The sequence below is a fragment of the Haliaeetus albicilla genome, chromosome Z (assembly GCF_947461875.1).
Source record: "Haliaeetus albicilla chromosome Z, bHalAlb1.1, whole genome shotgun sequence".
Taxonomy (NCBI): domain Eukaryota; kingdom Metazoa; phylum Chordata; class Aves; order Accipitriformes; family Accipitridae; genus Haliaeetus; species Haliaeetus albicilla.
Window position 1 is genome coordinate 39,425,568 of NC_091516.1, and position 12,296 is coordinate 39,437,863.

Genomic DNA, 12,296 nt, shown 5'->3' on the forward strand with positions numbered 1-12,296 from the left:
TAGACACATACTTGAATACTGCAACTTATGTACACATATTTTACAGCAGTATTTTTTGGTGCTAAGTATTTTTTTAACTAACCTCTAGTTCATTTCTGTATCTATGAATAATAAGAATGTAAGTAATAACCTAGGGCTCTAAGCCTACCAACAGCTCCTCTTTGAGGATATCTAAAGTACTGGTCACACGCAGATGAAAAAAGCTTTTAGGTAGGATATCTAAAGAACTGGTCACACACAGATGAAAAAAGCTTTTAGGATATCAAGGCCCCTAGAAGTCCTAACAGAATCCCAGTCCTACAAACACACAAAGTGTATTTCAAGAAGGAATTATGCCCCCTTTCTCGTGCCCTGGGATTATTGGTTGTTACATTGCTGCTAAATGGGTTAGTGCTATAAGAAGATCCTCTGGCTACTGCAAGCCCAAACAGTACTTGTGGTAGGCAAGTAAGGGATGAGGGTATTCCCTGATGTGCTTAAAAAGTTGTCTCCTGGCTGATTGATATTTACTGAGAGATAAAGACAGCCAGACACAACTGGCTTCTCAAAAGATTCTCAAAAGCGTTAAGTCTCTGCAGGGAGCTTTGTCTTCTATACCATTACACAGATGCCCTCTGATTTCTGTTATGTGGTGGTCTTAATCACTTCCTGACCAAGGGGGAAGGAACCTATATATGAAAAAACCACTTGTGAAGTCAAGAAAATCTTTGTTTTCCTCACAGATCATTATGCCCTTGCAAATATGCTCCCGCACCTACAGGACTGTTAAGTGCCTTTTGATTTGTCATACAGAAGGGAAAATGTTCAAAAAAAGGCCAGCTATATGCTGGTGTTTACATGTGAACATTTGTGATCTGATTTGACCACAAGTTGTCTTCCAGTGATATAAATGAAGGAACAGCTGTGTTGAACATGAATCAGAAGTAATTCCTGTAATATCAGAAATACTGTACAGTGTAATGCATTCCTGTCAAATAAGGCTGCTACAACAGTCTTCAGACAGATTTTCAGGAAAGCAGCTAACCGTAATTCATAATACAATAGTATTTGGTCTACTAGCATAATTTGAGAGCTAGATGGGTCAGAATTATAGTGCCATTTATTCTTGAATGCACTGCCCAAAGAATGAATTGCTGGATTTTATGTCAAAAACGCTGTATTTTTTCAAAAGACATTTCAAGTAAATGGGAAAAACAGAAGTGCAAGCACATAACTGTAAAAGTATATGAATGGAAAGGGAAAAGAATTCAGTTTGCTGTCACATGGTTTGCCAATGAAAGGCATGTTGAACAACTCAGACAATCCACAAAGTAATTTTTCACAGAGGCCTAACAGAATAGGTATTTCCATGTATATGCTTGAGTGCTTTTAACATCACTGCTGAATTCTGACTAAAGGCTTTTGTTTTATCTATGAGGAAAAGTGCATCTTATATACAACATACTGCAGCATTCTATTCAACAGTCAATAGTTTCTGCAAATTTCTTTCACAGCCATTTTCAACAGCAATAAGTTAGATTATGCTCAAAAACCTTATCTAAGGTACTGTGATTAGTAATGCAATTAAGTGTAAGTGAATGTGTAAGTGAATGCACAATGACCAAAGTATTTAATCAGAAGAACTGTGGTTTTTAACAAGACAAAGCTGTCCAGAATTATTCTATAAATATGTTGGCTTGCCTCAACTGACATCTGACATTCCTCCCTCATGGCTGAAAGTTTGTCTCCAAATAGCTAGTTTTTAAATTTTCATAACAATATGCTGGAACACTGCAAAATCCACAAAGACACAGAAAACTCAAAAAATAAGACTCAGTACTGCCTGAATAAGGAGAGATGGTAAAAGGTAAGCTAATTGGAAAAGCATTTTCATTTGATTTCCAGGGATCAGATTTTACCTGCTTTCTAGAGAAATAGATTTTTTTCCTAGGGAAAAAAAAATCTAGAAAATTTTCTGGAAAAATAATTTAAATGACAAAAAATGTATTTTTGAAACCTAGATTTACAACTGGTAAGGCTTTGGAAATTTTGTATTAAAATACAAATGTCACCTACACCAATTCTTATATATGTATACACAGAGAGAGAATTGGGTTCTCCTCTCATGCCCGACTTGTAAGACTATACATCCATTTCAACTGATTTCAATTCAGTTATTTCTCATCTACAGTACACCAGAATATGCAAAGGATGTGTGATGTATACTGACTTTGTATGGTGAAAAATATAACGATTTATTCAGGCAGTAAATATAGACAAAGGCCACACTTTGTCTTAAAAGTTATTTCGTGGGTAAGAGACCAAATACAGCAGTGAATATTAAGATCAAATACAGTTGCAAGCACTAAAATTCAGAAGCTCTTTTGGGCTGATATTTTCTTTTTTCATATGGTTAAATACCAAATAGTCTTACAAGTCTTTATCTGCTTCAGTTTGCATGAAAGTACTAGAAAAATCAGGAAATACTTATTTTCAGATTATATTCAGATTTCTATATTCTATATAGAAAAAGAAAACAGGCTAAAGGGTGTAAAGCCTACCTCCAGGTATTTGGCATGTGGCAGGGACACTTTTTATCGCACTTGAGACCATAAATTCCCTCAGGACAAAGCCTTGTTTCACAGTGCTCTCCGGTGTATCCTGGTTCACAGAGACAGGCACCACTAATATGGTAACATTTCCCACCATTCATACACTTGCAGGTCTCGGCACACTGCACTCCATAAGTCCCCACTGGACACTCATCTTGGCATCTGTAAGAACAATGAACAAAGAAAAAATAGTTTTATTTCCCATAAACTACAGCTTTTGGAGATTTAAGGGAAATATGGTTTATGAGGGATCTCTTATACTGGTCTAATACACCTCTTAAGTAGAGCAGAAATTTATATAACTTCATATTCAGAAGTACCTGTCTCTCTGGTTTCTTTTGCTGCTCAGCTAGACAGGCTTAAAAACATTGGTTCTGCAAATTCCTCAGAAAAAGGTCTTCCTTCTCTCCAACAAAGGAGACAATGTGCACAAACAGACCACTGCCCTTTGCATTCAGGACCAGAGCAAAACCAAACCCTCTTAAATCAGACCTGAAGTATGAAGGAATAAATTTTCAAATATTTTCTTTCAAAAGCCATCCATCTCTAATTTCTTAAAGTGATCTAGATTCTCCACTTAACAATAGTGTGAATAGCCAGCAGACAATCACACCCCTGCAGACACTCAGGCCAGGAAGTTCCCTGGCAATCAATCACACTCAGCAGTCTCTAATAAGAATATTTTCTAATTGTGTTTCCAAACACATGATGTTTCCAGAATACCCTTCTTTCCAGAATTTCATTCTAAACCTATTTTTTTTGTTGATTTTGCCCTTCAAAAATTCATAGGATGACATGGGAAAATCTTCAGGAACCTAAACCCCTTCTTTTCATCTGATTTTTCTAACAGATGAAACTGAAAATTAGTAAAGACTTGAGTTTAACCTGTATGGGAGAGTAGCTGTGATTTTTGTTGCTCCTTAAGGAAAATATATCCTGTTAAAGAGACTTCTTCACCAGACTCTTCCTCTTTCATTCACAAAGCTTTTAGAAGATAGCTACTTTAGCTAACAGTCTTATTTCCTTGATGTTTTACATATGAAAGACATTATTTAACCTAAAGATCAGACTGTATGTTTAGCTGTCTGGCCTGACTATTAAAAGACAATTTTCAGTATCCCGCTTCTAAAACTTGCAACTCATCTACTAATGAGTTTCTGGATAGTAATTTCATTTGGCAATGTATTTAAGAGATACAATACGAGTTTGATGTTTTCAGCTTTAACTTCTCTGTGTTTTATAACTGAACTGTTAAAATTTGGAATGCCAGTACTGCTACAGCATTACTAAAGGCTCCAGCACTAAGTGCACTTAAAACATTTGATTACATGTGTGAGACCAGACCTCTCACCTCAACCAGTTCATGCCTCAGAGCCAAGGATGACAACATTTCATAGCTTATGTGTCAGGGAAAATCCCCCTATTTTTCAATACAAGAATCCTATAAACTCTGAATTATGCTGACATAGACAAAAAGACAAAACAGCTAAATCCCAAAGCTTTAAGGCCAGAACATGCTGACATTTAAGTCTTGAGGTGTGCTGTCAACTCAACAGGTGGTATCGGGTACATAACATCTTCTGCAATTTGGGTACCTGCAAATTTTAGCAAGCTACAAATTGTACAAAAGTATTACTTGATAACAAAACTTGATTACAAAAGATTACTTGATAACTTATTAATGGTTTTATCAGCTTACAACTTTCTCATTTCCCCAGTCCTATAAAAGAATTTCCTTGGTGGTCTCTTTCCATTTTTCATAAACAATTTGGTTTTTTGTATTTTTACTGTATGATTGGTGGTTTATTATGGGAAAATTTCAAAGACACGTGATACGAGGCACTGCAAAACATAACAGAATTTAGCAGAGCCCTCTGACTGAGGTAAAATGGATACACATGTTCATTTAATGCTTCTGCAGTATTTGCCTCAATCTGATAGTGTTATCCAGAAGTTTCAAGGTATTTGTAACTCTGCCCTGACTGAAGCCAGCAATAAAATCCCCTTTCCTTCAAAGGTGTAGCATAGTAATACAGCTAATAACCCTGTTTAAATGTTTCCTAATAAAGTTAAACAAATAAATCTGAGAATGAATTTTCTCCAAAAGACAATCAGGAATTCCAGCCAAATTAGAGGAAATTTAACCTTGCAATTTTTTTTTTTTAATTCCATCTTCATCAGCTTCTGAAATACCCTTTTCCACTTTGTGGTGAGGACAGGTATCAATCAAAAAGTATTAGGCAGAAGAATTATAAAAGTAGTTTGAACTACATTCTCTTGTGTTAACTCACATCACCCAGAAACTGTTACATGCTCTAGGAGTCCTCTTTTTCTTGCTGTATGACCAAGTTCCAGGAGTCACCACCACACCGAAATCTAAGACAAATACTGTTGAAGCTATACACAACAAGAAGTGGAGAATAGCTTAACACTTTAAAAAAACGTCCTTTTTGCTGCTGGTATGTACATGCTAGCTCAGCCAATGCCCACACATTTCTTGCCACACTTCCCTCCCTTGCCAATCCACTGACATGAAATAAGAACCAGGTCTACAACATTGCTTCCGACCCATTCCTGCCCTTGCAGTTTCTTGAAAAACAAAAGAATTGCAAATACAGCTCATTTTGCAAGAAAAGAGGGAGCTCAGACTTGCAAAAAGTGATCAAAATGCTGCAGCCTGTAAGGCATTTCAGATTGAAGTCAGATTTGAATTCCAAGACAAAAAATTTAATTGCTTTTAAAAACACCAGTGTAGTGCAGTGTGTAGACTCTCATATGGATATTCCTTTGATTTCCCTGCTGACTTGTCTGTGCCTCTTTAAATGCATCTACCACTTTCTGCACTGTTTCTTCACAGATGCAAATTTAATTTTGGCATCCAAATGGCTCTAGACTAATTTTTTCTTGTCTTTATGAGTTTTTTTCCCCTTATGTCTGGCACAGCTCTCCCCATGTCCTGTGAACACTCACGTGGGAAGTGCATATGGTTATAATACTTACTATTGTTGGCAGAGATTCCCTGGACTGACCCCAGTGATTAAGCTGCTGCTGACCTCAGCAAACGAGTTGTATGCTGTTTAAAATACATGCAGAATGCTTCTTTCATCACTTTCCACTGCCTTAAAAAATGATGTCTTGCTATATTATTTTTCCAATCTACAAAAGATGATTTTTAGCAATCAAGTTGGAAAATAAAAAAGCTTCACTTCTTCATTTGAATGAAATACTTTAGGAGACAACTCTCCAGCTTGCTCGCTTTGAAGAGGAACCAAATGAGACTCTCTTGCTACTATGGCTGCCAAACATCTGCACAAAACCAAGAGTTTCCCTCCTCACCCATTCACCATAACCCAAACTGCGTCATTCTGCAAGCCACTCAAGTGAAGACCCAGAAGACACTGCCAGAGCATGGGCCACAGCAGGAAAATCCTGAAACCTAGCACTTCCTCACAAAAGGGTAATCACATAGGCACTTTTAACTTGTGACGCAGCATCAGCTAAGTGACATGGCAGACATTTCATAAGACTCTTATTCATATCACATATATTTTCATTCTGCTTTCTACCAGCTTCTTAACTTTCTTTGTCGTAGCAGACCCCTTGCAGGTTCAGCAGTCTGGCAAAAGGAAGTTTTCCTTACCGTTCCCCGGTGTAACCTGGGCTGCAATGGCATTGACCTGTCACTGAGTCACAGGTCCCTCCATTGTGGCACTGGCACTCCTGGGAACAGTTTTTCCCATAACGACCCTCAGGACAAGGCTGACCACAGACCATACCCTGCATGTGCAGAAAAAAAATCTTAGTATTAGATTTGGGATTACAGCTTAAATGGACAAGGAATCAAGTTTTGTGATGAAGGAAGATCAAGGACATCTTGTGTCACTCATCTAGTGCTGATCTCGGAAATGCCAGACTCTTCTCCAGCTTTAAATGTGGGGTATGTTTCAGCACTGGAGGACTAATCTTCTAGGATTTCCATTTTGGAAGGCAAACTAATGAAAAACACTATCTCTAAGCAACAGTGAAAACACTTAGGCGTTTAAGACTAATTGATGTCAGGCTCTTCCCAATTTATTTATCAGGAGTAGTATATATCAAGACATCCGGAAATGCCCTCCAGTGAGTAGTGGTGTAGAAATCAGCAATTGCTGTAGTGCCCCAATTATACTACTTTATGATAAGCTGGGGTTTTTTTTCTGATGAAATGAAAAGCTGTTTGTAATTTCATTGAAAGCAGCATAACTTAAAAGCCTAGGTAGGATGTCTGCTTCCCTTCAACGGGTTTGGAATTTCTGCACTGCTATTTACGTCCTTGGAATTAATTACACCTGTGTAGTGAAGGGACCATCAGTTCTTAAGAATTTTAAGAAGCCATTTCAAGAGAAATGTATTTACAGGCATTTCATCAGACAAAAGACATGCAAGTATTTTAGCTAATGTAAGATACTGCAGAATTTATACCTGGCTACTTTAAACCTTCCTTACATGAAAAGTAAAGAAGGTTAAGCTGACAAAATTGTGTTTCACAGAATTGAAAGAACTAAAACTAACAAAGAGTTATGCTTAAATAACTACTTGGAATGGAAAATTAGTCAAAAGGCTAAAGAGTAATTTATTAATTAAGACACACACTAGTATAAAATTTCCATCACTGCTTCATATGTTATCTCATTTTTCATTAGCTGTATTTAAGCAGATAAATGGAGTCAAGAATTTATGCAAACATCTGTATTCTATGACCAATAATTTTGTTCTTCTAACATGAGGTGGAATAAAAAGTAAAAATCTCCATAATCCACATTAAGTACCCAAGTGAGTGGTGCTATTCAAACACACAAAGATGATAATTTATAGCTATGTTCTCTAGTTAGTGAAAAATTGATCTCTGGCACAGGTTACCTCAATATAATATCTCAATTATCATGAGATAATTGAAAGTTCAGTAAATGTGGATTTTCACCCAAAATGGACACTTAAATAGAAAACATTATTAATAAATACTATTGATAAATATTATCTACAAATGTATTTAAAGAAATTATTTGGGCTCTGGTCACCTTCCAACCTTTTGATCACCTTCCAACTCCATTATTTGCCAACTCAGAGTTGGCAGCCTGGTAGTAGGGGAGGGTACTTGCAGCTCCGAGGTCAATTCTTCTTTCCCTACCCACTGACAAAAGGGTAGAAAGTCTAAAGATAATGTCAAACTTCTGATGTCCCATTTCCATCACCAACATTTAACACAGTATCTAACGGTTTGGGGGTTTTGCCATGCATACTGTACATAGAAAACCAGGCACAAAATCCACTGCTAAAATACATAATGGTGTCACTTCCCTATAATATCAAATTATATCTAGAAATTAATGACTTCCAGACAAGATCCAAAGGATGTTGCCTTGTCATAGTACAATTCATGTATTTTGCTTTCCAGAATCCGATATGGTTAAAAAGGCAGCACAGAACTGGAGGATTTTCAGTAACAGATGGTTTTGTAAGTATTTTATTCCATCCCTTATGCTAAAATACGTTTCTCATTACTCTTGGCTACAGGCAGACTGCATTTGCTATCCTCATTTGGTAACCTTTTCTGACACTGCCCGAAATCTACAAATATGGAAGTTTTACGGGCTTGTGTTGATTTCGGAAAGTGTTTTTACCATCCATCCTGGCGGGCAGGCACACTCCCCGGTGACGTGGTGACAGACGCCTCCGTTCTGGCATGGGCATCTCTCCTCGCACTGTGGCCCATGCTTCCCGGGGGGACAGAGGTCCTCACAGCTGGGGAGGTGGTGGTAAACAACAGAGACAACCGTTACTTTGGCACAGACTCCTGTCTCCAGCCACCTCTTCATTTTTAATGCTATCGTTAACTTTTCCAGCCAAAAGTATGAAACAGAAAGCAGTCCAACATAAAGAAATGCACACTGAATATTGCAAAGCATCCATGCAAAAGATCTAATGAAATGGACCGGGCAATCTAGGATTTATTTCTTCTTAAAGATATTTCTTTCTACACTGGTTGGTGCTCATTTGTGGTCACTGACAAAGCTCAAAATCTATTCTGGAATGATAAAGCCAAATAACTCCATGTTTCAACGTGGTTTTCCAGACTTGTAGCCAAACCGTTTCCATGGTGGCCAGGAAGAAGCTCCTGATGCTACTTTTTGGGGCTTTTACTTAACAGTCCAGACCAAGAGGGCTTCTTCTCAGCCAAACATCTGAACATGCACTGCAACATGGTTTGCCCAGCTGCTTCTTAGCCAGCCCTGCTTCTCTGCGTTACACAGCAGCCAAACCAACACCATAGTGTTAAAAGTTAATCTAAACTTAATTTCTCTTGTTAGCACTATTTAAAACTTGTACCTCTCCCCCATAAATAATACAGCCACTGCTTACAAGGCACCAGTGTATCCAGGAGGACACCTGCACTCTCCTGTCACATGGTCGCAGGTAGCTCCATTTTGACACTGGCATTTTTGATGGCAATCATTTCCATACGTCCCTTGATCGCAGCGTTCCTCGCAGCGCCAACCTTTGAAACCCGACGCGCAGTGGCAGGCTCCTGTAATGGGGTTGCACAAGGCTCCGTTTTTGCACTGGCAGCGGCTGCTGCAGTGAGGTCCCCAGTGGTCACTGTCACATGCTGAAGGGGTAGAAGGAAAAATTTACAGCAGTTTTATAATAGCTCATGTTACAGCACTGAAGATACTATGAGTCAACTGTAAAAAAAAAAAAAGTTATAAAATGGAAATAGTTATGTAGTACATCCTCAGTTCTTCTTGGTCCTCAAGGATCTTGGCAGTCAGACAGAATTTAATTTATGTACACAAATTAATTTCTTAGGCATAAAAGCAAACATGAAAACGTGTTAAAACGTGAAGCTATGAAATAAATGCAAGTTCTAGTCTCTTCATTGTCAAAACTCTTCATTACGACTCTCCATCAAATAACAGTTATGGTTGCAGTGAGCTTCCATTTCCCCAAAGAAATCCTGCTAACTTAAAAAAGTAAAAAAATGTGGTCTAAACCCATAAACAACTGTCTGAATCCCACAAGGAAGTTGCAAAGCTTACTCAACATAAGATTATGATTTTTTTCAAATCCACAAGTTCCTACTTGTTTACATAATTGCAAATACTTCCTTTTCAATCTTGCAATATACTGATAGGGCAAAAGAAAACACAAGAAGCATTTCACCAAGCAATAGAAATTAATGATTACATGGTTAAACTTCATCTGGATGTTACAAATTTGGTTATCCAATGTGTCTTCACAATCATTCAAATGCATCTTTTCTTGTCTGCCCCAATACAGCCCATTAAAACCCTATAAGCAAACCACTCAGAGGTTATTTCAGCATCAAAAGAAAAACCTTGCTGTTAAGGAAGAAATCTTTCTTAAGAGAGAAACACAGGAGTTCTGTAAAGACCCAGAAGGTTAAGGTCACCTAGAGTTCAACAGGAATGTGCTAATCATATGGTCAAATGATCTGATTTTATTTTTATGTTCTGTTGATAACAGCAGTACAACAAGAAAGCCTCAGTTGCAGCAACTGGAAGCCTGGGCTCTCCTCTTGGAGACTGACAACCATTGTTCTCCCAGTCTTCTCCTGGGGCAAAAAAGCCAGGCAGAGAACAGGCACACTTTCGTAGACTAATGCAAAGTAATTCAAGAACCCTCCTCAGGGTATGAATTATTCAGCTATAGGAGCTGTTCACTCAGGCTACACAAATAAAAAGGGATTAGGGTCTTGTAAAGAATCTACTCCTTAAGATTATTTTTTTTTCCAGGAGAGGTCACTAGAACATGCATCCATAATGGAGATATTGTGAGCACCTACGCACAATAAAATGCTAAGCAACAGAAAGTATTGCATGTATTATAAACACCCGGCAATACTGTCAAACTGACAGAACAACTGTCCACCTTATTATTGGCCTCTCTCTTTGAAGATGTGTGGGTTTTGTTCTGGACTATACTACTGTCTCCAGCACACAGCATCTCCCAGGTTGCCTTTCCCCATGCTAACTCACATTCATTCAGAACTGCTATGTGTTTATTTTCAACACATCTGCATGGAACAGAAAGTGTAATCCTCATACTTAACCAGTTCTCAGATTGTTGTCAGGAAACTAGCTATTTTGGGATATATATATATATATAAAAAAAAATATATGTATGGGTGGTGAGACATCTGAGACAGTCACACGTTCTGTCATGATTGAGCAGACACCCCTACATATTTTTTTTGCTTATCACATTATTCTGGCTTCAGATAACAGTCTTCCTCCTGCTCCCAGACAAAATAGACAATTTCAATTTCAGCCATTCCTTATGGACTAAATAAACAAAAAAACCCCAACCAAAGCGAAACTAAACAAACAAACAAACAAAAAGAACCCCTGTCCTGGCATGTCTAATAAACAGAATAATTCAGAATGATCACCAGATCATGACTGTTCCAGTGCAGAGCTCAGTCAAGGATAAACGTGGCCTGAACACACTCTAGATATAGACGCAATAGGCAAGAGAAGACTTACGCTTGGTTGATAAGTGCGAGCTTGTGTTCTTTCATCAATAGATGGGATATTGGGTGCAGTGCAACGACATTCATGTAGCTGCTTGAAGACCCAGTGTAATGAGTCTAAGAGCCGCACAGACCAGAAACATCTACTACTACGCATCTGCCATTGCATCCAACACCCAGGCACCAAGACTTGCTAGAAACCGCTTCGCCTGTGAAGCCGCAGAGGCCTTGTACTCCCTCTTCTCCTTCTACAGTCCCATTCCCAGTCTGCCTCTCTGGGATGCAACCTGCTGTCTCCTGGAGATATACTGATGTCCAAGGTGAATGTGCTGTGTCTGTGAACTTGAACCTTTCTCAACAATTTTACTGTAAGAGCAGGTACCACACAGTACATAATAATTTATTAGTTTCCTGGCATGATCATCTCATTATGTTTGCAAGAAATCATTAAAATAAAAAGCATCATATGGCTGCTAATAGGATTTCCAGTGTCATGACCAGCCTCCTGGCAACAGCCATGTAGGTAACAAATATTGACTATGCAATTTTTCACTACAGCACAATAGTGAAGCATTCCACCAGGACAGCAGTGGCCCCACCATAGTATGACTACGCAATAGTCCTTCACATAACCTCTATCACAAGCCTAGCATCTATCTGTGAGTTATGGGCAGAATTGTGGAGAAATTTGCAAGATTAATGGGAATAAATAATAATTTTGAATGAGATGGACAAATCATGTATTTTACCTCTGTGTCCCCTGACCGATAATCAATCATGTTTCCTACAGGAAATTAAAGTGATTTGTCAGAAATAATGCTGAGTTTACTATTAAAAAAGAAGAGGGTAAAGGGTAGAAATGTTTCCTGTGGTGAGTTTGGTTTATTTTTAATAAGATTTGGAGGCTAAATTTACCGACTATTACATCAGACTATTTCTGTTGCTTCCATTTCTGCTGCTTCCTAGTATTCAGACACTAAGAAAGCTAGGCTGGAAGTCACACAGCTGCTAATCTGGTGGAATGGGATAGTCTTTGAGTTAATGACTATCGTCAGGTTACAGACTGTCAGCTGGAGTTTAATCAGAATAGCTGCTCTGACTGTCCTGACTGCACCAAGGTCACAGGCACACATGCATATGCAAACACTACATGCACACACACGCAGAAGTGTCAG

At 38.3% G+C, this 12,296-nt stretch overlaps 1 protein-coding gene across 4 annotated transcripts in view; it reads right to left on the minus strand.

Moving 5' to 3' along the window:
• Positions 1 to 12,296, minus strand: part of MEGF10 (multiple EGF like domains 10) — a 112,042-nt gene that overhangs the window by 46,956 nt on the left and 52,790 nt on the right. For all 4 annotated transcript variants that reach the window (XM_069777303.1, XM_069777302.1, XM_069777301.1 and 1 more), the window contains 4 exons: positions 8,991 to 9,237; positions 8,252 to 8,372; positions 6,232 to 6,368; positions 2,541 to 2,753 (listed from right to left, as the gene is read on the minus strand). In XM_069777303.1, the coding sequence (XP_069633404.1) occupies positions 2,541 to 2,753; positions 6,232 to 6,368; positions 8,252 to 8,372; positions 8,991 to 9,237 (718 nt within the window). The remainder of the gene's footprint in view (positions 1 to 2,540; positions 2,754 to 6,231; positions 6,369 to 8,251; positions 8,373 to 8,990; positions 9,238 to 12,296) is intronic.